The following is a 26,395-nucleotide window of genomic DNA, read 5'->3' as shown; positions in this document are numbered from 1 at the left end:
GTCTTCCAACTTTGTTCTTCAACAATGTGCTGTTTTGGGTATTTTGCCTCTCCATATAAACTTTATAATTGGTTTGCTGATATACACAAAATAACCTGCTGGTGTTTTGATTCAGACTACAGTGAATCTATAGATCAAGTTAGGAAGTGCTGACATCTTTATAATATTGGATCTCCCCGTCTATACACATTGAATATCTTTCTGTTTACTTCAGTCATCTCTATCGTCTTTCACCAGACTCTTGTAGTTTTCCTTATTTAACTCTTGCACATATTTTGTTGGAATTATACCTAAGTACTTCATTTTTTGTGCTAATATAAATGGTGTTATATTTTCCATTTCAAATCCAGTTATTCATTGCTGATATATAGGAAAGCAATTGACTTCTGTATCTTAACCTTGTATCCTGTAACCTTGCTATAAGTGCTTATTAGTTCCAGGAGTTTTGGGTCAATTCTTTGGCATTTTCTACATAGATAATCATGTCATCCATGAACAAAGACATTTTTTTCTTCCTTCCCAATCTGTGTACTCTTTATTTCTTTTTATTGTCCTACTGCATTAGCTAAGACTTCCAGTACAATGTTAAATAGGAATGATGAGAGGGGCTGCATTCTTTTTAAATCTTTGGGAATTATTCCTTCTCCTTACATAGATATTTAAATTGCTGTTTTTATGTTTCTTATTTTTAATTGTTCTTAATTATAAGACTGCAGGAAATATATATTGACAGGTAACAAATGATTATAAAATAAACACCTCTGTACCCATTACCAGATCAAGATGTAGGACATTGTCCACTATCACTACCCAGGATCTCCTCCATATGTCTCTTCCAAATCATATATTTTTTTAAATTTCAATTTGTTTTAGATCTTGTGATGTTTATACCCTTTAATCTAAAAGTCACAGAACATATTGTAATACACAGATTTAAACTAACCCATTTCTAAGTTTAATTACATATTTTATCTGGTCTTACTGAAATATTATTTGTTTGTATGATTTTCAGCTGAATGAGGAAACCCAAGAATATATATTGAATCTTTTCCAACGTTATGTTGATGATGGTTTATATTTTATCAATAAAAAATGTGGCCAAGCAATCCCACAAGTGGACATCAGCAAAGTTACTACACTCTGTTGCTTATTGGAGTCTTTGATACTTGGGAAGGATGGAGTTAATTTGACAATGGTATGAAAGGTTTTTCTCACTGCTATAAAGCTAGGAAAATGAGATTGTTGTATAGATGCTTTGCAAATAGATAACTAACTTTTCTATAAAATGATCATTTGATTTTCAAGTTAATTTTTTGGGGAGTAATGATTGTGACTAGATTCATAGAATCTCAAAATTGGAAGGACTGTAAGAGAACCTATAGTTTACTCTTGTACTCAATGTTTAAATTCCCTACAGTCTGCAACACATTCTGCAACACATTCCCAGTATGTGTCTAACAGCTGCTTAAATACTTTCATGCAGGTGTAAACAAAGTGTTAATAGTCAGTTGAAAGACAGCCTTGAGCTTTTTTCTACCTTGCTATTCATTTTCTTGTACTAGTATAAAACATTGCTCTGTGAACTATTGAGTCAACTATAAGAAACATATACTATACCCTTTTTAAAATGCATGAGTCTAGACAAAAGAAAACAATCTTCAGGCTTTGAAATCAAGGATGCAATTTATGTTAACAAATAAAATACTAAAATTCTTTCTCTTTGTTCTTTCAGGAACAAACAAAACTGAATACAATACTATGTCAGACTTTCATATTCTGTTATTTATGGTCTTTGGGTGGTAATCTAACTGAAAACTACTGGGATTCTTTTGATACATTTATTAGAACACAATTCGATGATAATCCTGATGCCAGGGTAAGAGCCAAATAAATTTCATTTTAACATAATAACTCTGTATCATTAAAATTAAATTTCAATACTAAAATTTTGAAACACTTAGTTCTACTGCAAATAAAAATCCTTCACTAAAAGAGTTTCAAAAATTATTCACTTTTTCAAACCATAGATAGTATTTATTGTATTAAAATTTTTAAGAATCATCTCCCAGCCATATGAAGAAAGTAACGTATAAAAGAATATAAAAACTCCCTACCATAAACAAATATTGAATTCTAGTTAGTACGTTTATCTTTCACAGTGTTATGGTTCGGCAATTCAGAAATTACTTTCTATACATTCTAAAACTGAGCGAATGAATAAATATGTTGAGGATAATGTAACTAGGTTTCTCACTGTTAGAAAAAGGATTTACAAATATGAAAGGGGGGAGATTAGAAGGCACCTGTGTTCTTGCATTGGAATTGGAAATCTTGGTACTCAGATCAAAAAATGTGTATACATATATGAAAATTAATACATATATTCATACATATACAAATTTCCTAGTTCTGTGTGCTGATAGGAACTAGAAGAAAGGATACCTCAACAGCAATGAGCATACCTAGTATGCTAATTTCTAAATACTGTTCTCCATGAAAGGGAACCAAGGCTTCTTAATGAAATAGCTCCTTGGAATGAATCCAGGAGGAGGACAGGGGAATGTACAAAATGAGCCTAGAATATCTTCTTATGGCATGTAGCAAAGAAGTGCTCACAGAATGGTCACACGTGTCAAAAGAACACAGGAGCCAGTTTGAGGGACTGACCAAATCTGAACAGATTTGAGCATCAAAATAAATAATAATAGTATGGGATTACAAGCCTTTGCATGAAATAAAAATCTATGAGCTGATACTCAAAACAAAAATATACCTGAATAAATAAATAAATGGGGGAGAAGGAAGAGCTCTTTCTCACAGAAGAATACCATTTAATCTATATAGGAGAAATGATGGAGTTAGAAAGTCTTACTGTGCAGCTGTCATGGTAATAATTGATTTAGGCAAGAATCATCAATGGATGCTAAAACTAGTAGGTGAAGACTTGATGACAATGTTTACATAGTTTCAAAGTATCTCCTACAAATTACTGATTAATTGCAAAGAGAAAAATAGTATTGTTACAGTAAAGAAACCTTGCAAACACTACTTTAACTAAGAAATCAATTTAACAGCATCAGTATTAGGACAAACCTGTGCCTCCTGATACAGAGCACTGAGAAGGACAAAACCTCACTTGTGAAGTATTCCTTTCAAACATGCATGACCTGAATCTAATTATGGGAATACACCTGGAATACCCAAACTGAGGAGCGTTCTATAAAATGAACTGGCCTATATGCTCCAAAATTGTCTGTCACGGGAGACAAAGAAAGCTGAGGAACTTTTCCAAATGAAGAGACTTAAGGGCTATAACTAAATACAATGCATTATCCTGTATTGGATCCTAGACTGGGGAAAATATAGCTGTAAGTGGCATTATTAAAAACACTGGCAATATTTGAATTTGGAATGTAAATTAGGTAATAATATATCACTATTCAACTTTCTGATTTTGATCATTTTACTGTGATTATATAAGAAAACATCCTTGTTCTTTAGGAAATACACACTCAGCTATTCAGAGTAAGGTGGAATAGTGTACACAATTAACTCTCATAGAGTAGAAAGAGCAATAATAAAGCAAGGGGGCAAAACGTGAACCATCAATCTAGATAAAGAATATATAGAGTTCTTTGCACTGTTCTTTTAAGTTTTAACTTATATCAAAGTAAAAAGTTACCAAAAGAAGAAAAAAATTCCCTAAGCATCTGAGCTCTATGGATTAGGACCTTCTAGTAGATATGAAACCCTTCTGGATCCCCAAAATGATTGTATCATAATTGGACAGGATGGGCCATTTTAAGGACAGTTGGGAATTTGAGACAGATCCCTCTGGGTCAAGAGAAATAATTTGGGATCATCAAAGGGCAGTAGGAGATGGTCCAAAGCAAGCATTCAGTATTCATTTCAACAAATATTTATTAGAAATCTGGTACACAGTAGGCACCATTCTGTATACTGGGGCTAACGTAAGTAAATAAAGAGTGTGGTGTTAGCACAAGGGTAGACAGATAGACCAGACAGGTAGGTCAGTGACTTATCTCAGAGCAGGGTGGAGGTATGGCCGGTATTGATGAGGAAGGGGAAGAAAGGAGCATTCTGAGGTTCTGAATATGTTCTACATCATGATCCAGGGGTAGTTACGTTGATATTTACATATGCAAAAACACCTTAAACTGGACTCTTAATATCTGACAAAAGATGTTACATCTCAAAAGTTTTTTAAAAATTAGAATAAGTTAGAAAATAGAGTGAATTGCAGATAGTAGGTGTAAATATTATACATATTCATAGACACACATATGTATATATGTACCAGATCACCATGTAAAATGGTTTTCTTATTAAGAATTGCTGTCAGGGGCACCTGGGTGGCTCAGTTGGTTGGGAGTCTTCCTTCAGCTCAGGTCATGATCCCAGCGTCCTGGGATTGAGCCCCGGGTTAGGCTCCCTGCTCAGCCGGGAGCCTGCTTCTTTCTCTCCCTCTGCTGCTCCCTCTGCTTATGCTCTCTCTCGCTCTTTCTCTGTCAAATAAATAAATAAAATCTTTTTTAAAAATTACAAAAAAATTTAAAAAATTAAAATTAAAATAAAAAAAAAGAAAAGAAAAAGTGAAGCTTTTCATAACCTGGCCCCTGTCTGTGTTCCCAGATTCATCTCCCACTGTACATACTGCTCTTGTATTTCCCAGTATGTGTGCTACTTCCCATGTCTTCAGCCTTCTCTTCACCCTCCTTCCCCATCCCATTTCTTCTTTGCCCATAGCACTCCTGCTTGTCCTTTAAGTCTGAACTGTAGCATCACCACCCCTTGGAAGCTTTCCTGAATCTCCAGCCACCACCATAAACTCCCCTGCAAGTAGAAATGAGTCATTTGCCTTTGCAAATGTACTAACTCCATTGGAATCTTAATTCTCTGTAATATTAACTGATACGCTTGTGTTCCCCCCATGTGAATTTCAAGGTCCCTGAAGGCAGAGACTGGATCTCATTCAGCATTCACCTCTACCACCAAGCATAGTAGTCAGCAAGGAGTAAGCCCTTGAGTGATGACTTGAATTGAAAATGCTTTACAATTCTAATCTAATGTGTCTTTTTTTTTTTAAGATTTTATTTATTTGAGAAAGAGAGAAAGAGAATGAGAGCGTATGAGCTGGGGGAGGGGCAGAGAGACAGGCAAACTCCCTGCTGAATGAGGAGCCCAACACAGGGCTCAATCCCAGGACCCTGAGATCATGACCTGAGCCGAAGTCAGACACACAACTGACTGAGTCCAACAAGTACCCCCTAATCTAGGTTTTAAGATAATCAATATATCAAGATTTTTGTGCATTGTATTGCATGGTTATGTTTAAAGTATTAGACTCTGATACCTAAGAAAAGAAAGAAACAGAAAAAAGGAAACAAGAAAAGAAACCCAAATACATTCTCTACAAAACAAAAAGAAACCCAAATACATTCCTATTCTATGACTGCCTTCATTTATGTATGACTTTTTCTATTGCTGCGTGGCAGTCCTATTGAAAGTGGTATTTGATTTTATACTTCAGCTGCCCAGTTCTGGCGATCTGTGGAGCATTCACATGGACTTTGACACCAAACGGCTGGATCCCTGGGAACGAATCATACCCACCTTCAAGTACAGCCGAGATATTCCTTTTTTTGAAATGCTTGTCCCCACAATGGACACAGTGCGCTTTGGGTATCTAATGGAAAAATTGCTGGCAGTCAAGCATTCAGTGTTGTTTACAGGAATAACTGGAGTTGGCAAGGTAGGAAACCTATCTGAAACAAGAAGGTCTGTCCTGAAATGAGGGCATGGTGGACTTGGAATTGTAAGCCCCAGAAATAGCACATTATTTTTCAAAGGAAATTCTTTTGAATTTTGATCATTTTTTAGGAAGAATGTAACTATGCTGAATCTATATCTATCTTGGGAATCACTCCAAAGTTTGCCCGTTTCTGAATAAATCCTTGGGGTCAATACCACATAAACCAGAGGACCCTGTGGACCAGTGTTTTGGGTTTGGGGGCTTTTAGGTCGTATCCCTTGGAATTTCTGAGGCTGCCACCACACAGGTTAGGGTGGGAACAGGGTGGTCAGAACAGTTTGTGTCCCCAGAGGACTGTTGATAAAGGCCAGTCCCTGTCCTCCTGCCCATTTACTTCTACCCGACACAGCAATGGGGTTTGGAAAAAAGCAGAGCATAGAGGGAAATGTTGATTGTTTGGTCTCCTTGGCTTGGGGAGAGTCCACATAAACAGAGATTCACTATTGACTCTCTACATTATTTTGGTTTTTTTCCTTCTTTATTTTCCCCCCTTTAAGTTATTTCTAAAAGAGGTTTGGGTTCTTCTAGGACTCGTGCTACGAAATTGACTTGGATAGGAACCAAGGTGGATTTTGGTATAAAACTAAAATTAAAACTTTTGCTAAGATAGAGCTGGTTAGACTCTCTCTTTGGCTCTGATAAATATAATTAAATGGAATCTCCAGGAAGAAGGTAGACATTTCAATCTAGCTTTAACCTATCTCCTTTATCCTGTTTCTTTACTCATTGTACTGGATTATTACTGATGTGGACAACTGAAAGATAAATTGAATACATATATTAACATATTTTTTAATTTAAAGTCTGTCATTGCGAAAGGATTGTTGAATAGAATTCAGGAATCAGCCGGCTATGTTCCTGTTTATCTGAATTTTTCTGCTCAAACTTCATCTGCAAGAACACAAGAGATCATTGAGTCAAAACTGGAAAGGAAAAGAAAAAATATACTAGGTAAGAGTGATCATTTTTATTTGTCTTACCCAAATTATTTATTAAACTAATAATCACAAAAATACTGCATGTAATAAAGTTACAAATGGATATTTTCTTTGCTTATTTTATTTGTAAAGGTGGTTCTGTGAATGGCATTCTTTCCTGGGCTGTATATCCAGACATCTTACCATTAGCAAGCAAGCAGTGTATTTCTGTCATCACCTTCAACTCAGAACATCTTCAGTCTCTCCTCTCTGTGGCTGCCCCTCTCCACGCAGGCTTTCAAACCTGCATTGATTTCCCTTTATTTAAAACAAACAAACGACTTTGTATCTGGTGCACTGAGTTATCCGAACTCTGCAAGGAATTGTCTGGGTTTTGTCTTCAGTCAGTGCTTTCAGCCAGGCTCTGTAGGATCTCCCTCACCATCCCATATTAACTGCTTAGATAAATAGCATAACTTTCTGGTCAACTTGCAGCTATTTTGAGTCAGGTCTAATGTAAGGTTTCAATCCCAAACCCAAGGTAAAGCTCTTCGTCTCCTCTGTCGTGGACCTGTTTGTGGCTCATGGTGCTGGAGGTGGAGCAGAGCATGGGGTGCCCTTTTGCCCTGCCTGGCCCTCCTGTAGGAGGCTCTGGTGTGTTGGGATGGGAGGAGGACAGGTCAGGACAATGTTCTCCCTAACTGGCATTATCGGGGCCTTCGTGTGGGTTGTCCCTGCTTCTCTTGCTGGTGCTGAATGACTGTGCTATCTATGTGGCAGGCTTCCAGGAGCAGCTCCCTGAGGGACTCCCCAAAAAGATGTGTACAGGTCAGGCACTGGCCTCCCCAGTGGAAGGTACCCTGATGTTGGGAATCAGGGTCTCACTTGGGCCCACCCTCCACCAGTACATCTTGCAGTCCTTGCTACTGGGTCCACTTGGCCGGCCCACAGCCCTCCTGGGTGGCGTACGAGCCCAGCTTGAGCCCAGCTGCCTTCCACATTGTCCATTATCTAATGGGCCTTCTGTGCCAAGCTGTGGGGATACCAGCTGCTTTACTGTCTCCTCTCTATTCCCTTTTTCCTACTCTGGTAGGCACAGGGCAACGGATGCCAATCTCTCTGGTGGGAGACTCATGTCTTTATGAATGATTCTCTTTGAGCCCCTCCCTGCTTCTGTACAGCTACTTGGCTTCTGGGATCTGGAGGATGGAGTGGGGCACTGAGTTTGCCTTGGTTCCTTCATTGTTGACAAGTACTAGATGCCAGAGTGGGTGGGGTCACCTCTGCTTACGCTGTTCTCTTTTCTCTGTCACTACTCTTTTTTTTTTTTTTTTGACTAGTGTGTCTATTGATGTTCTCTAAGTTACATATGGCCTTGTGAAGTTCCACCATATTGGATTTCCCTTTGATGTGATCAGGATGCTTTTGAATATCCAGCCCTGTTTTCCCTGTGGAGGGTGGTGCAATGGCATTTATGTAAGGAAACTTTTGGAGTACTTCTGTTTCCTGCTCTGAAAAAAAAGTGACCTTCCTCACCCCATGCCAGGCCACACAGTTGGGGAGAGGAGTGGCAGTGACTGAGATGGAGAAAGATCCAAACCTGACTGGCGAGCTGGCAGCATCCTGCCCCTCTGGGAGTGAGGGTGGGGGCCCACCTGACAGTATGGGTATCTCAGCCCTGTCCACCTCTCCCTGCGGGGGCTCGCGTCACTCAGAATGAGTGCATTACAACCTACGGGGTGTTCACTGAGTCCAAAGCCTTACCTGAGCTTTGTCTTACGTTTTCCAGTGGCAAATCTTAATTCTTAAATTCATTTTCTTCCCTAGGAGCACCCGGAAACAAACAAGTTGTGATTTTTGTTGATGATTTAAACATGCCCAGACTGGATCGCTATGGCTCTCAACCTCCAATTGAATTACTTCGGCAGTATCAAGATTTTGGTGGATTTTATGACAGAAACAAACTCTTTTGGAAAGACATACAGGTTACTTTAGGTTTTAAATTTCTTTGTGTGTTTAAATTTAAACAGTAAGAAAAGATGGTGTATTTGTTTGCTAGGGCTGCCATACAGAATACCACAGACTGGGTGACTCAAACAACAGAAATTTATTGTCTCCCAGTTGTAGAGGCCAGCAGTCTGAGATCAAGAGGTCAGCAGGGTGGGTTTCTTCTGAGGCTTCTCCCCTTGGCTTGCAGATGGCGGTCTTCTCCCTGTATCTTCTCATGATCTTCCCTCTGTATCCGTCTGGGTCCAAATGTCCTCTTCTTATAAAGACACCAGTCATACTGGATTAGAGCTCTTTAGGGACCCTATCTCCAAATGTAGTCACATTCTGAGATACCAGGAGTTGGGCCTTCAACGTATGATTGACCAGGGAAAGAGGAGGACACAGTTCAGCCTCTAACCTACAGCCTTGGTGTATGTGACTCAATTTATTTAATCTATTTTAAATTCTTGCCCTGCTAATTTATTGAGGAGATTCAGGGACAAGGGAGATAGGCCCATCTCCCCAAGGACTCAGCTTCAGGGGATAGATGGACACATGTATTTATAATGCAGGGTGATGAGTGGAGGGAGGCAGGGTGGGCACTGGTTGAGGATGAGAGAAGCCTTCCCAGAAGAGATGATGTTGGAAGGAGATTTTGCAGTCAGAGCATGGCAAGCAAGGGAAGGGAGCATTTTGCCTCTTGAAGCAGGGAGCGTGGAATACCACGGTGCTGTGGAATGTGGGCACCAAAGTGGCAGCAGATGCAGAGGCCAGCCCAGGGGGCCATGGTGCCATGATAAAGAATGTGGATTTATCCTCTAAGAGGATAGAGCACAGCCTGTAGAGGAACTGTTATGGAAAGATTCCCTTGGCCACAGGGAAGGGTGGTCTACGAGGGGGCAAGACCAGAGGCAATTACAGTATCATGTATAGGTCATTTGGAAATGTTATGACCAGAGGCTCATAGGAACCCATCTCTGTAGTTCCCCCCAAGGAACAATGGTTCACTGTGTGTAAATTCAGTGTTCCAGTGATTTTATAGAACATAACTACCACAAATAACAAGAATCCATGATACTTAATATTTGTTGAACAAATATCTTTTAACCTAACATACTAACATACAAATTCTTAACCATTTTTTAAGATTACATTTTTACATAGGTGTGTTTCTACAGATAGAAGCGTTAGCTGAGTGACCTTGAGCAACTTAACCACCCAGGGTCTTGATTTTTTTCATCTACAGAATGAGGGTAACAGTAGTGATCTCCTGAGGTGGTTGTGAGGATTAAGTCAGGTAATGCGTAGGAGGACATAAGGTAATGCTGTCACGTGGTAGGTCCTCAAAATAAGTGTTGATTCTACATCCTGCCACCGGTATGGGCAGCTGTCGTCTCCTGCTTGGCTGGGTGACTTGCGTGGGTTTCTTCCCACCCAGGATGTCACGATCCTATCGGCATGTGCACCCCCAGGCGGGGGCCGCAACCCTGTGACACCCCGCTTCATCCGCCACTTCAGCATGCTGTGCCTTCCCATGCCCTCAGAGCACAGTCTGAAGCAGATTTTTCAGGTGAGTGGGAATTTAAACCTAGGCGAGAGGGAAAAAGAAAACATGTGTGTTCCCAAACTCCCACAGTCAGAATAGGCTGTTGTGTTTCTGAGGAGCCCATCTGTCCCTTTGCTGCGCAGAGAGCAGGTAAACACAGGGGCCTCTGGGCAGTAGCTGACGGGCATCTGCATCACTGCCTTCTGTGTTTGTGGCCCCAGAGAGAGTTTCAGGAATGCAGAAAGACTGCCAAAGGCTTTAAGGCAGGCTGTATTGTGGGCCTGTGCCGCTCAGCACTCAGCAGATCTCGGGTACTATCCTGCCCCTGCCTCTGTGCTCTCAGACCTGACCAGCTCCCCATACGCGGGCAAGCTCAAGCACCACGCACCTGACCCAGAATTCATTGCCTCGCTGCCACCACCACCTCCAACAAAAGCAACCACCCGTATTTCTTCCACCCGTACAAACTTCCCTAAAGGGCCACTTCCTCAACCTTTAAGTGAGAAAAATAAACGTGCCTGCCCTGTAAGTGCTTAGGAGAAGTGTTCAATAAAAGATGCAACATTATTTTGAGTAGGTTGTTGAGAGACCATGAAGCAGCACGACTAGAGTGAGCATGCCATAACCAACCACAAAGGCTCATCGAGAAGATACCGAGCTGAGCCTTGGGGAACAAGAATTGACAGGGAGGAACAGAAGGCTCACGGGCAAATGCAGTCACAGGGGCGAGAAATGGTAATGTGGGCCTACAGGTAGAATAAGATACTTAGGTGACTGGTCTGGAGAAGCTGATTTTGGCAGTAAATCGCCGAGGAGCCAAAGACGGGCAGTGACACATTCATACATGTCTTAGTGTTTACTTAATGAAAATGTATACACCAAAAATATGCATCACTATAGTACATTCTAAAGGTAAACTAAGCAGCACACAACAAATTAAACTGATAATGTTGTCATTAAATTAGATATAATTTCTAATTAGAAAGGTATAACAGCAGTAATTGAAACCAGTGATCAACTCCATGAAATACTAACAGTGTGCTCATGCCAAAGCATCCTTCCCTCAGACAGTGGGAATTCTGGCTTTATCTTGTGTGCATATTCTTAGTAGAAGCTTTTTGAAGTTGCCAAATATGTCATGTAAGCCAGACCTTTGTATAGAAGACCAAGCTCTGGTCCTCAGTAAACTCTATAATGACATGCTAATTTTAATTTTTGAATATAAATTGAGTAGCCCTTAATTGCATTTATTAAAGAAATATTTATTGAGCATGTACCAGGGGCCAGACGTTGGTATTACATTTTAAACAAAGAAGATGCCAACCTTGTCCTCGTGGAGCTTCTACCATGGAGACAGATAATAAATAGATAAATGAACTAATATGTATTATATTAATACTATATATATAAAACTATATAATATGGTTATATATGTACTATATACATACAAATTTACCATGGATGGAGAATAAACAGACTAGAATTTTAATTTTTTTATATATAGTGTACATATGTAGAGTAAAATTTTTATTTTATATATATTGGGATGCTCCTACTCAAAATATGGGCCATATGGAGAATGGTAAACTCATGTTGGGGTCCCAGAGAGGGGTAGCTCAAAAGATGGTCCTCGTAAGCTGCTAAAACTAATGTTCAGTGAGGAGGCTCATGGCAACAAATACTTGGGTTTATTTTAAAATATCTCCTATATGAGAACCCAAAATCTAAAGTCACAAGGACTGACTTACAAGCACTAATGTGCATTCTGGTGCCTTCCCGTCACCATTGTGATGGGAATTTACCTATTTAAAAATCTATAATAATTGTCCCAAGCATCTGGGGGCAGCAGGCTAGCTAATAAATATGTACTCAGAGCTTGTGGCAAGTTGTATATGAAAAGATGAGAGAGCCATAAGAGACACTGAGAGGAGGAATCAGGGAAGGCCTCTCCAAAGAGATGGCAGGTAACCTAAAACACAGGCATGAAAAAGTCCCCGGCAGCAGAGAGTCCTAGGGAAGAGGGTAGGGGTGGGAGATAGCTGTGCAAAGACCCCGAGGAGGGGAGAGAGCCCGGGTGGTTAGGCCTGGGCGGCTGGGTCATGGTGAGCAATGGGGAAGAAGACAAAGTGAGCGGCTGGGCAGGGGAGTCTGGACTGACAGGAGAGGGCAGAGCCTGATCTTCCTGACCTAAGGTAACTGAAGGGAGACAGGAGTGGAAATGGAGAGGCAAGTAGGAGAAGGAGGAGCTGAAGAAGCCCAGATGAAAGAGTCAGGGCTGGAATGGGGTGGTGTCCGGGATGCAGAGAGATTCAAGATATGCGTTCAAGCTTGACTGTGGGGACAGAGAATGGAAGGTGTCAAAGGAGACTTTCAAGTTCCTGCTCTGAGCACGGGGTGGGGCCGTATGCTGAGACAGGGAAGCTGAAGGGGGGCGGGTTGTAGTTATAAGTAAGTTGCACTTTAACCAACAATTCTATGGAATTGTTGGTCATGCACCCAGAGAGAGGCCCTCAGCTCATTTCCAGATGAGTTTGGGCACGCCACAATGAACCCCTGGACCCACAGGAAGCAGAAGTCTAAATTACGTGGAGAGTAAATTCAGTCAGTTCACTGGTCAGATACAAATGCTGCTCAGGCATCGCCAGACTATCACAGAAGACAGGAGTGAGCCCATTCTCAGGGACATTTTCTGAAGGGAATGGCAGAGTTTTATCACCCATTTGTCCTTGCATTGGCATTCAGCTTTCAATTATTATTAGAAAAAGCATTATCAGACCTGGAGTATTTGAAAGATAAGAAATTTTTGTTGTTTAAAAAAAAAAATCTAACCCTCTCACATTATGTTACTTGTTCTAGGCCATCTTAAATGGCTTCCTTAGTGACTTTCCACCAGCTGTAAAGCAAACTGCAGCAAACATTGTAGAAGCTGCAGTTGAGATTTATAACAGAATGAGTGTTGATCTTCTGCCAACACCAGCCAAGTCCCATTATGTCTTTAACTTGAGAGATTTATCCAAGTGTGTACAAGGTAATGTATGGAACCCTCATGCTTTGACCTGCACCCTCCCTTCATTTCCATTCACCCCAATCTCTCAGTAGAATTATATGTCTGTGAGTGTCTGTGCCCCACCTAGAAATTCCATTATATGTTCCCTATTCAATTCACCCTCCACCCCCACCCCAGCCTGATGACTTCACAGCTTTCCTCAGACCACTTCCATCCCCTTCCATTTCTTGCTCCCAGCTGATGACCTGTCTTTTTATTTCACCCCCCAAAATAAATAAACAAATAAATAAATAGAAGAAATAGAACCAGAACTGCCTTATCTTCCAGTTATCCCAGACCACTTGCATCTGCCTCTCCTCCTACTGCCGTGGCTGAGTTGTCCCTGTTCCAGTCACGTGCCAATACCCCCTCTGACACATTCAGTGTCCCCCTCCCCTTCAGCCTGCTCAGGGATTTTGCTCTTATGTTGTATGGTTCATCCTGTGTGCCATGTATACCTATGTGTAGAGTAAATATTCTCCCTGTTCCCCTCTGCACTGTGTTGTGAGAAGTGAAGTGTCTCCAGAGAGAATGAACACTTCAAGGATTGCTTATATATCACTGCTTTTGTTGTAACTTGATATTATTAGAACTGCATTTACAGTTATAATTTATATTAATACAGAGTAATCAGAGTAATTTGGAATAGAAGCCAGAAGGACCAAGGGCATTTGGTGAGGACTGAACATTGGGAAAGAATGAGAGAAGGAATTGGTGTTTTGAGAACAGTATAAAGCTCGGGGGTGGGGGGTGGGGGGAGTTACTGGATGAATATATATGTGTACTAAAGAGATGCGACACTCCTCACTTAAAATGTTGCAACCCAATGTAATAATGAGATGAACATAGCCTATATTATGAAGTCTGACCACTTCACGTGTTCAGTGAAAGAAATCTCACAGAACAAGAAAAAGGTTTTTGTCAGATAATATGTCCAGTTTTGCTTTCAAAAAGTGAGATCACCATTATTCTTTTTTTTCTTTTTTTTTAAATTTTATTATGTTATGTTAGTCACCATACAATACATCATTAGTTTTTGATGTGGTGATCCACGATCCCATTGTTTTCGTATAACACCCAGTGCTCCATGCAATACATGCCCTCCTTAATACCCATCACCGGGCTAACCAATCCCCCCCATTCCCCTCTAAAACACTGTTTGTTTCTCAGAGTCCATAGTCTCTCATGGTTCATCTCTCCCTCCGATTTCCCCCCTCCTTCATTTTTCCCTTCCTTCTCCTAATGTTCTCCATGCTGTTCCTTATGTTCCACAAATAAGTGAAATCATATCATATGATAATTTACTTTCTCTGCTTGACTTATTTCACTTAGCATAATCTCCTTCAGTCCCATCCATGTTGATGTAAAAGTTGGGTATTCATCCTTTCTGATGGCCGAGTGATATTCCATTGTATCTATGGACCACATATTCTATATCCATTCATCTGTTGAAGGGCATCTCTGCTCTTTCCACAGTTTGGCTATTATGGACATTGCTGCTATGAACATTGGGGTGCATATAGACCAATGGAACAGAATAGAGAACCCAGATATGGACCCTCAACTCTATGGTCAAATAATCTTCAACAAGGCAGGAAAAAACATGCAATGGAAAAAAGACAGTCTCTTCAATAAATGGTGCTGGGAAAATTGGACAGCCACATGCAGAAGAAACTCGACCATTCTCTAACACCATACACAAAGATAAACTCAAAATGGGTGAAAGACCTCAATGTAAGACAGGAATCCATCAAAATTCTAGAGGAGAACATAGGCAGTAACCTCTTTGACATCAGCCACAGCAACTTCTTTCAAGATACATCTCCAAAAGCTAGTGAAACAAAAGCAAAAGTGAACTTTTAGGACTTCATCAAGATAAAAAGCTTCTGCACAGCAAAGGAAACAGTCAACAAAACAAAGAGGCAACCCACAGAATGGGAGAAGATATTAGCAAATGACACTACAGATAAAGGGCTGGTATCCAAGATCTATAAAGAACTTCTCAAACTCAACACCCAAAAAACAAATAATCAAGTCGAAAAAATGGGCAGAAGATATGAAAGGACACTTCTCTGAAGAAGACATACAAATGGCTAACAGACACATGAAAAAATGTTCATCATCATTAGCCATCAGGGAAATTCAAATCAAAACCAAATTGAGATACTACCTTACACCAGTTAGAATGGCAAAAATGGACAGGGAAAGAAACAACAAATGTTGGAGAGATTGTGGAGAAAGGGGAACCCTCTAACACTGGTGGTGGGAATGCAAGTTGGTACAGCCACTTTGGAAAACAGTGTGGAGGTGCCTCAAAAATTAAAAAATAGAGCTACCCTATGACCCAGCAATTGCAGTCCTGGGTATTTACCCCAAAGACACAGATGTCTTCTGTGTCTACATCTGTGTCTACACAGATGACACTACATCTGTGTAGTGAAAAGAAGGGCCGTATGCACCCCAATGTTCATAGCAGCAATGTCTGCAATAGCCAAACTGTGGAGATATCACCATTATTCTATGTGTGTATACCCACTAGGGAAGCACCCACCTCTGGTAGTGTGGGGATAAAGCTGGACTTCAGCAGGATTTTCTAGTTAATTAAACTGTTACTAGATATTTCACAAATGTAGAAGTTTCCTTTTTCCTCTTTCTTCAAAAACAGGTATCCTCCAGTGTGATCCAGGAACAATAAGAGAAGAAATACAGATATTTAGACTCTTCTGCCATGAATGCCAAAGAGTTTTCCATGACCGTTTGATTAATAATGAAGATAAACACTATTTCCATACTATTTTGACAGAAATGGCCAGTAAATATCAATCGTTATGTACCTGTTCTTTTTCTTTCTTTGGTGGGGGGCCTAGAAAAGCAATTTGATTTCTATAAAGAAAAATTAAAATGAGCTTAGATAAGGTAAAGCAAAATGAGTTTTAGTCATTCATGGGTAAAAGTTTTTTCTCTTCAGTGACTCAAATATGTAGAAATATGTGAAATATTAGGAAAATCATTTTATTAAAATTCAGGAAGAATTAATATTTTAAATTCAGTATGCAATTTTAAGTAGAAAAGGGAAAGAAAGAGAACCAGCATTTTGTCTGGTAAGAAGCCAGGATATCTCTAAAGTGCCTCTTATTTATTAAATATATATTCAATATCTATTATTTAATAAAATTTTTATTAATATTAAACATTCTTAATCTTAAATCCAGGGGATTATCAACCAAACTAAAATGGTGTGGTATCAACATGGCTTTCTCTCAACTTTCATTTACTAGTTAAGCCTTCTAAGTAAAGCAACAGCTGATATTCTTCTGTATATCTTATTGAAACACTGCATTCAAGTTTATCATATATGACAAATTGATTTTGTTTTTGAATAGATAAACATTTTGGAATTGCAATTGGCCTGGAATATTTTTTGACTAGACCCATCATCTTTGGAGACTTTATTAAGGCAAGTGTCTTGAACTGACTTGCCTATATTTGAAGATAAATGAAGCATTTGCTATTTTACAGTTCAATTTCATATTCAACAAGAACTTTGCATCTGTGAAGATTAAAGATCTAGACCAGGGGTCAGCAAGCTATGGCCTATAGGCCAAATCTATCCCATTGCCCATTTTTGTAAGTAAAGTTCTTTGGACACACAGCCACGCCCACTTGACTGTGTGCTGTTCTCACATGACAAGACACAGTGGGGTGGTAGCAACAGAGGCAATATGACCTGCAAAGCCTAAAGTACTTATTTTCTGGCCCTTTAGAGAAACAGACTGCTGACTCCTGATCTAGTCACATTCGTTTTGGCAATAGTTTGAATCAGAGACCCATCAAGTTTTTGATTTGGAAGGAAACAGGGGGGTTAGTTTCTTAACTCAGAACTGGCATTGCCCCCACTTACTGTATTCTGTGTGGCTGTTCAGCCTGTGCTCACATGCTTCCAGCAGCTCAGTAGGTAGCCATGCTGCCCTCCTCATTTCAGGGTAGCTCTCATCAGTAGCAAAATTTCTCTGACATTATGCTCCTCAGTTTGTACCCCCAATAACGTGTACCCACCAGCCCTAATTTTGCCTTCTAGAACCGCCTTGAATAAGTCTTCCTTCTAACTAGCCTACCTATGTTGATAGGTAACCATCTCGTTTTACCAAGTTGACTTTTGTTTGGGTACAACATTCCTAGTGTCTCCAAGAGTGCAGGGGCTGTGTCTGTTCTGTTCACCCTAAATCCCCAGCTTCCCGCACAGAGCTCGGTATACAGCAGGCTCTCAATCAGTGCCGGTTAAACAAAAGCACGAACTTGTCTTTGTATTGTATGTATGGAATTACCTCATCACCTATCAATCCCTATCAAATAAAAAAGATAAATAATTTATTTATATGCAATATATCTATTTAAATGTATTATTAAAAACAAAGTCCAAAGTTTGTTTCCAGGTGGTGATTATATTTCCCATGTGTTTCTACTGATATAATCATCAAATGGGAGAATAAAGCAAAGGGAAAGCAACAGTTGGACCCTTCTTAAATTATTTTAGTCACTGGCTCCAAATGAAAATGCCCCCAGGGCAGTTGCCCCAGCAAAGAAAAGACCACATCCACAGGTCCACACAAGACATCAAACAGGAACTTAATTCCTTCTAGTTCACCCCAAATTTCATTCTCCATGATTTATTTAATCAGATGACTGCTGTGTAAAAACTACATGTAGTTCTGGCATGATTGTTTATGACCATAACACTCTGGCATGCATCATTTTCAGCCCATTTAGCTTCTCCGATGTCAACAGCCTGAGAGCAAAAGTACAAACCCAAAGTAAGGTATAGCAAGAAAAACTGGAAACCTATTTCTGAGCTCCTGTGTGAATTTTATAGCAAAGATCATTGAAATTCCAATGTACTATTTGAAGTTAAATGAAATGGATTTTCAGTTACCATGAAAATCTGAGTTTCTTAGTCCCATTTCCTTGGGTTGAAAGCCTTGCGCATATATACACACACACATATATATATGCAAATATATATGCAAATAATAAAATATGCATGCAAATTATTACATAGTAACATGGATAAAATAATGTTCCCTCCTACGGTTATGAATGTTGGATCATAATTGATCTAACTTGGTCCCTCTCCCATAAATCATCTTATAGTTTGGAGCAGATAAGATTGACCGGATTTATGATGACATGCCTGATATGGAGAAAATCGCAAATGTTCTAGAGGACTATCTTGATGATTATAACCTTACAAATCCCAAAGAAGTAAAGTTGGTGTTCTTCCAGGATGCTATAGAACATGTTTCAAGGTATGTACTATAAAGTGCCCAATAATGCATTGATCTGATTTCTTGTGTATTAAAAGGTAAGAATTAAGTCGTACAAAAGTCTTTAGATTTCTAGATGAACAAAGGCCTATTAGCAAATCTTGCTGTAATGTAAAAGTTATTATATATATATATTTATTTATTTTATTATTTATTAATTTATTTATTTTAGAAAGGGGAAAAGAGAGAGAGAGAGCAGGGGTGGGGAGGGGCAGAGGGAGAGGAAGAGAGAGAATCTTAAGCAGGCTTCATGCCCAGTTTGGAGCCCAATGCAGGGCTTGAGCTCAGGACCCTGAGATCATGACTTGAGCCAAAATCAAGAGTCGGACGCTTAACTGACTGAGCCACCCAGGTGCCCCTCCTTATATATTTTAAATATTAGTGGCATGAACTTTCTATGGAGTCCCAGGGGTTATTTTTGCTAAATATTAATAGGTTGTTTTTGTTTTAAATGCCCTATCTCGTTACAAAAAAGGATCTAAGGTAGTTTACAGAGATACATGTACAGTATGACAAGGCTGATTACATGCATGCCTAAAGAAAGATGGGGTTCAAGATTATAGCAAAATGAGTGAAATCCAAGGATTGTAGATTCCATCTGTTTATGAGTCTGACTCTTACCCACAAAAGTTTCCTTTGAGAGACATCCCTGACAAATACGTATCCAGCCTGAATATCTGCAGTCCTTGGGGCATACACCACTTTTTTTCCAAATTTTAATTCCAGTATAATTGACATACAATGTTGTATTAGTTTCGGATGTACAATACAATGATTCAACACTTCTGCACAGTATTCGGTGCTCATCATGACAAGTGCACTCTGAATCCCCTTCACCTATTTCACCCATCGTCCGCTCTGGTAACCATCAGTTTGTTCTCGATAGTTAAGGGTCTGTTTTTTTGTCTCTTTTTTTTTCTTTGTTCTTTTGTTTTGTCTCTTTAATTCCACATATGAGGGAAATCATAGGATGCACCACTTTTTTAATTTGTTTTAATATTTTATTTATTTATTTGTCAGAGAAAGAGAGAGCACAAGCAGGGGGAGTGGCAGGCAGAGGGAGAGGCAGGCTCCCCGCCGAGCAGGGAGCCAGACGTGGGGCTCGATCTCAGGACCCCGGGATCACAACCCGAGCCAAAGGCAGACGCCCAACCGTCTGAGCCACCCAGGCATCCCAGGATGCACCACTTTTTAAAGTGCATCTGTATACTGTTGGACAATTCCAAGTATTGAAATGACACTTCAAGGATGATGCCAAATCTTCTCCCTGTGACATGTGGTATCTGTCCCATCCTGTGAAGCAGTGACAATAATGGCACTCAGCATGAATATAAAACCATGATATGGAGTATCTCATTAAACTGTGGTAATGCCTCTCTGTGGCTCAATATCCTAATCTCTCTACAAATAAGACTCAGAGAATATTCCAGTGGTCATAATCAATCAATGCAACCCTTGGTGGCTTCATTAGTTCATGATCTCATGGTTCCCAGTGGTTCTGTCTCAATGCAGTTCAAGTCAGACAGCAGCTGGAGTGCCTGGCACATCTCTGCCTCTGTGCATACTGCCTGTGTCACTTAGCACGGCGGCTTCTCCCATGGCTCGGGGCTCCCAAGCTTGTGCCCTGAGAGCGACAGTAGAAGCCAAATGGCCTCTCATGACTTAACCTAGGAAGTCACATAGCATCACTTCTACCATAGCTCTGTTAGTCAATGGAGTGGCACAGGCCCACCCAGTCCACAAGAAGGGGTCAGAGACTCTATCTCTTGACAGGACCAAAGAGCCAGTAGGCCCAGAAATAGTACTGTAGCCATTTTTGGACAATACTGTGTACCACAGAGAGATTAGGTGAATAGTCCAAAGTCCCCAAGCTAGTGAGTCATAGGCAGAGAATCGCATCTAGCCCTTTGACTCTAACTCGGCTGCAGGTGCCTCCACCCAAAATGGATCCAGTTTTTTCATTACAGCCCTCCAAATATTTGAAAATTGTGACTAGGCTCCTCTTAGCGTTGTATTCTCTGGGCAGATATAACCCAGATCTTCCACTATTGCCTGTTAGGGATTATTTCCAGCCTCAACATACTGAGCACTTGATAATTTCTCCACTTTCCACTTAAAATGTGACACCCAGACTTGATACAGTATTCTGTGGAATCCACATTGTGAAGTGTGTGTGAGGACAGGATCTCCCATGGTCTGCTACCATAGCAAGATTTTAATGACTGTTTTTTTCCCTTGTCAACTACATTTTAGTATTGCATCATGTTAAGTTTGACTGTTAAATCCTAGGATTTTTTTTCTATAAACCATAAACAATCAAGTCTTTTACCTTTCCTCTACTTCTGTTTAATTAACTCTAATATGGGAATTTATTTTCATCACAACTCCAGTGTTATACAATAGTTTGTCATGGGGTTGTCGAGATACCACTTGCTTCTCATCTATCCCCCTGACAACATACCCACACACCACCTCCTAACAACGTTTATCCTATAGCTCACACAGGCCCCAAGCCTGCAAAGAAAAAATAATGGCAATCCCCTGTCTGAGAAACTTCCTGGAGAATAGACCAAATAATAGGTAGAGTCAGCTTAAATTTATTTATAATCTTTCTGACTTTTGTGAAAGATAATCACCAGGCTACTCAAGGATTGCTTAAAATATTACAGGAGGAAATTAAAAGCCATTTGTAGAATGGAGGAGACTTGGTTTTCAGACACATAAAGGGCTGCCATGTGAATAACGATGTAGACATCTTTTTCTAAAGAGGATCAGTAGGTAGGAATTAGAGTAAACAAATTTCTGCTTGTAAGAGTTTTCAAATACCTACTGCTGAGTAGCAATAGAAAGGGCTTCATTATGAACATGAATTATGGGACAATTACTAAATATTCAGTAATTTGGCAGACACTACATTTCCATTTGTTGGTGACATTTTAGACTTTTTTTTTTTTGCATAGGATAAGTGGATAAAAGCCTTCTCAACTCAGAAAAAAAAAAAATTGTTTTTACTTTAGAGCCTGTGTTTTCAAAGGGCAATTTGCTCCAGGCTGTTTCCACCTATTACATATGCCTAAAGTTGTCACCACACTTCAAGGATGGTAAAACAGATCTCTATGAAAATGTAAGCCATTAATGAGGACAGCCATCTCTTATCTACTACAGTAGAGAAAATGTAACCTAATGAAGGGGGTTTTCTATCTCTGGATATGTAAGTTGACGGGAAGAAGAACACTGGAAACAGAATGGACAAGTTATTTGTTTCCAATAATCTAGGATGAAAATAATCAAATTACTGTACTATACATGAAACAAGGAAAGAGTAACATATAAAATGCAAGATTTTTATAATAGTCAATATTTCATCTACTGTCAAACATGTGCACATTATGGAAAACAATAGCAAAACTTATTACATATCCCTTTACCTCTCAATTTTATACCTACCTGGGTGACTGAAGAGAAATAAACAATAATCTGTTGTGTCTTCTATAAGATGTGCCACTGTGTTAGAGACATAACAGTGGAAATGGTGCCTAAATCATCTGTTTGCTTACTCTAGTTGGCAAAAGATCCTAGGAAAGGAGCCAACAAACTTCTTTTATAAAGGGCCGGGCAATAAATATTTTAGACTCTGCAGGTCATATTGTCCCTGTCACAACTACTCAATTCTGCCATTGAAACACAAAAGCAGGGCGCCCGGGTTGCTCAGTCGGTTAAGGGTCTGCCTTCGGCTCAGGTCATGATCCCAGTATCCTGGGATCGAGTCCCACATTAGATTCCCTGCTCAGTGAGGAGTCTGCTTCTCCCTCTCCCTCTACCCCTCCCTCCTGCTTGTTCTCTCTCTGTCTCTAATAAATAAATAAAATCTTTTAAAAAAAGAAAGAAAGAAAAGAAATACAAAGTCTTTCTCTACTTTGCTGCCTGCAGGATTGCCCGCATGATCCGTCAGGAAAGAGGCAACGCCCTGCTTGTTGGAGTAGGAGGCACAGGAAAGCAGTCTCTTACAAGACTTGCAGCTCACATATGTGGTTACAAATGTTTGCAAATTGAACTGAGCCGGGGATATAATTATGACAGTTTTCACGAAGACCTGAGGAAGTTGTACAAACTGGCTGGTGTAGATGACAGGAATATGGTCTTTCTCTTCACGGACACCCAGGTATATGTTTAAATAGCTAAAGTACAAGTGTCATGATCATGAGTGTGCTTTGAATAGTTTGTATGATGTAGTTCAAGGAACCGTTCCCTCGTATAGCAGATGTCTTAGACCTTGTAAAAGACTTTTATACTACATTTTCATTTATTTTACCAACCATTTTCTTACCCTTTAAATTCTGAGTAAGTAAATATGATCAAAGATTAAGGGGGTGAGAGAGGTTTGAGCTTTTCTTTGAGAAGGACATGGATAGTAGAAAGTAATAAATTGTTTCTGTAGCAGTAAATATAAGGAAGTTATTCCCTAACTGAAATCAATTAGGGAAATATGCCTTACACAAGAAAAGGAAAATAATGATGTCTGTTTTAGGGTTAAATTAACTTTAAAATTAAAATAGATTACATGATTACATCTATGTCTATAAGAACCAATTTAACTGATCTCGAATTTATTCTAAAGAAGAAAATTTTCTACATTGACTATACTTGGGCATTTCAACATTAGGGAAAATAAACTTTTATAGAAATTAAGCAGGAATAAAAACGTGATAGATCTGATGCATAAATATCTTAAATTATTTTAAATTAAGTACAGTCATAAAATGGGAAAATATTTTTAACATCTGTGACATGCAGGGAATTTATATCTGAATATATAAATATTTTTTACAAATGAGAAAGAACCCCTAGCCAAATGTCTATACACCACCAGCTCTGGCCACCAACAACGATTGAGTGGAAAATAAAGCAAGCAGAGACAATTATCCACAGAGCAAAGCCAGGGGGTCCATTCAGAAAGGAAACTTGGGGTACAGGTTGGCTTGAGTCAAGACCACAAAGAGAGAGCCTTTCCGGCCTTGGAGCCGGTTCTCCTGTTCCACCCTGGCAGAGAAACTAATTTGTAACTTCACCCATTGCTGAACACAGCTTTTAGCCCACCTGACCAGAAACCTAACCAGAGTACACGAGCAGCTGCATGGCCCATCTAGCAGCCCTGCTCCCTGTCTGCAAAGCAGAACCAGTGGCTTCATCTGGCCAGAGAATTCAGTGCACAGCCTTGCTTTATTTAGGTCCCCAAACAATGAGGCATGGGGGCCTTGGGTCTTACTCCACTGACACCAGGACAGGGAAGCTAATTCATAGCCTTACCTGTTACTGAGTATAGTACCCAGTCCCAGCCATCGAGAAAGCCAGGCCAGAGAATCTAGGCAACCACATAGCCCATCCTACAAACCTTGCTTGCGGAGGGAACCAAGTCAGCAGTCCTGTCCAACTGTTCTCAGCCAGTAGGACCCCACCTCCAATCTCAGAGCTTGGGCAGTGGCCTCACCCCAAAGTAGACCCTGGCAGCAAGCCCCGCCTGCTCAAGGATTGCTAGCTGACATGTCCAGAAACCCAAACTAAGCAGACTGGTGAATTGTCTCTGCCACAGCAAACCTGTAAAGTCTGGAAGAGGAAACCACTTCCTCAAATGAGCAGATACCAGTGTAAGGAATCAAGGATCATGAAAAATCAGGTAAACGTGACACCACCAAAGAAAATGAAGAAAGCCCCGATAACTGACCCTAAATAAATGGAGATCGATGAACTGTCAAATAAAGAACTCAGAATAATTCTCTTGAAGAAATTTAGTGAGCTCTAAGAACACACAGACAACTAAACAAAATTGGGAAAATGATGGATGAACAGAACAAGAAGTTCAACAAGGAAAAAGAAACCATCAAAAAACCCGAACAGAAATCCTGAACTGAAAAATACAATGACTGATCTGAAGAATTCAATGGAGAGCTTCAGAAGCACACTTGACCATGCGGAAAAAAGAATCAGTCACTTAAAAGACAGGACATTTGAAATTATCCAGTCAGAGGCACAAAAAGAAAAAAGAATGAAAAAGCCTACAGAACTGATAGGACATAATGAAAAGAAATAATGTCCAAATTATGAGAATTCCAGAAGAAGAGAAAGAAAAAGAAACAAAAAATATACTTAAAGTAATAATGGCTGAAAACTTTCCAAACCTGGAGAGAGAAATGGATATCCAGATCCATGAGGCTCAAATAGGTTGAACCTGAAAGGTTCATTATAATTAAATATATAAAAAACTCATACAACTCAATAGGAAAAAAAAATTCAATTTAAAAAAATGGGCAGAGGACCTGAATAGACAATTTTCCAAAGAAGACATGCACATGTCCAACAGAACAGGTACATGAAGAGATACTCAACATCAGTAATATCAGGGAAATGCAAATCAAAACCACAATGAGATCACCTCACACAATTACATGCCAACAAATTGAATAACCTGGAAGACATGGATAAAATCCTAGAAACATATAGCCTACCATGGCTATCATCAAAAAGACAAGGGACAACAAGCATTGGCAAGGATGTGGATAAACAGGAACCGTGTGCACTGTTGGTGGGAATTAAATTGGTGCAGCTGCTCTCTTTTGGCTTTCGGCTCAGAGGAGGCAAAAGTGCAACTGTCTTCGGTCATCCCGAATCCAGGTTCATCCGACACCAACCACCTCTCCCATACCACCTAAATTTGACCCCAACGTGATCAAAGTCATGTACCTGAGGTACACCGGTGGCGAAGTCAGTGCCATGTCTGCCCTGGCCCCGAAGATAGGCCTGCTGGGTCTGTCTCCAAAAAAGGTTGGTGATGACATCGCCAAGGTGACTGGTGATTGGAGGGGTCTAAGGATTACAGTAAAACTGACCATTCAGAACAGACAGGCCCAGATTGAAGTGGTACCTTCTGTCTCTGCCCTAATTATCAAAGCCCTCAAGGAACCACCAAGAGACAGAAAGAGGCAGAAAAGCATTAAGCACAGTGGAAATATCACTTTTGATGAGATTGTCAATATTGCCCAACAGATGCAACACCGATCTTTAGCCAGAGAACTCTCTGGAACCATTAAAGAGATCCTGGGGACTGCCCAGTCTGTGGGCTGTAATGTTGATAGCTGCCACCCTCATGACATCGTAGATGACATCAACAGTGGTGCGGTGGAATGCCCAGCAAGCTAACTACAAAGGAAAATGTTTCAATAAAGGATCATTTGACAACCCCCCCCCAAATAATAATAATAAAAAATAAATTGGTGCAGCCACTATGGAAAACAATATGGAGGTTCCTCAAACACTTAAAAATAGAACTACCATATGATCCAGCAATCCCACTTCTGGGTATATATCCAAAGGAAATGAAAACAAGATCTCAAAGATGTTTATTGCAGCATTATTCACGATAGTCAAGATATGGAAACAACCTAAGTGTCCATCAATAAATGAATGGATAAAGAAGATATGGCATGTATATATACACACGCACGCACGCACGCACACACACACACACACACACACACACAAGTATACACACACAGAGACCCATAATGGAGTATTGTTCAGCCATGAGGAAGAAGGAAATCCTGCTGTTTACAAGAACATGGATGAAACTTGAGGACATTATGCTAAATGAAATAGTCAACAGAGAAAGATAAATACTGTATGATATCACTTATATGTGGATCTAAAAGAAGCCAAATTCACAGAAACAGAAAGCATAGTGGTTACCAG

General features: G+C 39.9%; 1 protein-coding gene across 1 annotated transcript in view; it reads left to right on the top strand.

Annotated features, from left to right (window-relative positions):
- DNAH6 (dynein axonemal heavy chain 6) overlaps nt 1-26,395 on the top strand; it is a 228,589-nt gene that overhangs the window by 115,166 nt on the left and 87,028 nt on the right. The window contains exons 36-46 of the mRNA XM_027623437.2: nt 1,013-1,195; nt 1,733-1,876; nt 5,552-5,773; nt 6,637-6,784; nt 8,578-8,735; nt 10,178-10,309; nt 13,142-13,313; nt 15,997-16,143; nt 16,715-16,788; nt 18,480-18,634; nt 22,583-22,814. Coding sequence (XP_027479238.2) covers nt 1,013-1,195; nt 1,733-1,876; nt 5,552-5,773; nt 6,637-6,784; nt 8,578-8,735; nt 10,178-10,309; nt 13,142-13,313; nt 15,997-16,143; nt 16,715-16,788; nt 18,480-18,634; nt 22,583-22,814 — 1,767 coding nt within the window. The remainder of the gene's footprint in view (nt 1-1,012; nt 1,196-1,732; nt 1,877-5,551; nt 5,774-6,636; nt 6,785-8,577; nt 8,736-10,177; nt 10,310-13,141; nt 13,314-15,996; nt 16,144-16,714; nt 16,789-18,479; nt 18,635-22,582; nt 22,815-26,395) is intronic.

This window comes from Zalophus californianus, chromosome 8, assembly GCF_009762305.2.
Source record: "Zalophus californianus isolate mZalCal1 chromosome 8, mZalCal1.pri.v2, whole genome shotgun sequence".
In the NCBI taxonomy this organism is placed as follows: Eukaryota; Metazoa; Chordata; class Mammalia; order Carnivora; family Otariidae; genus Zalophus; species Zalophus californianus.
This window is presented reverse-complemented; position numbering and strand designations above follow the sequence as displayed.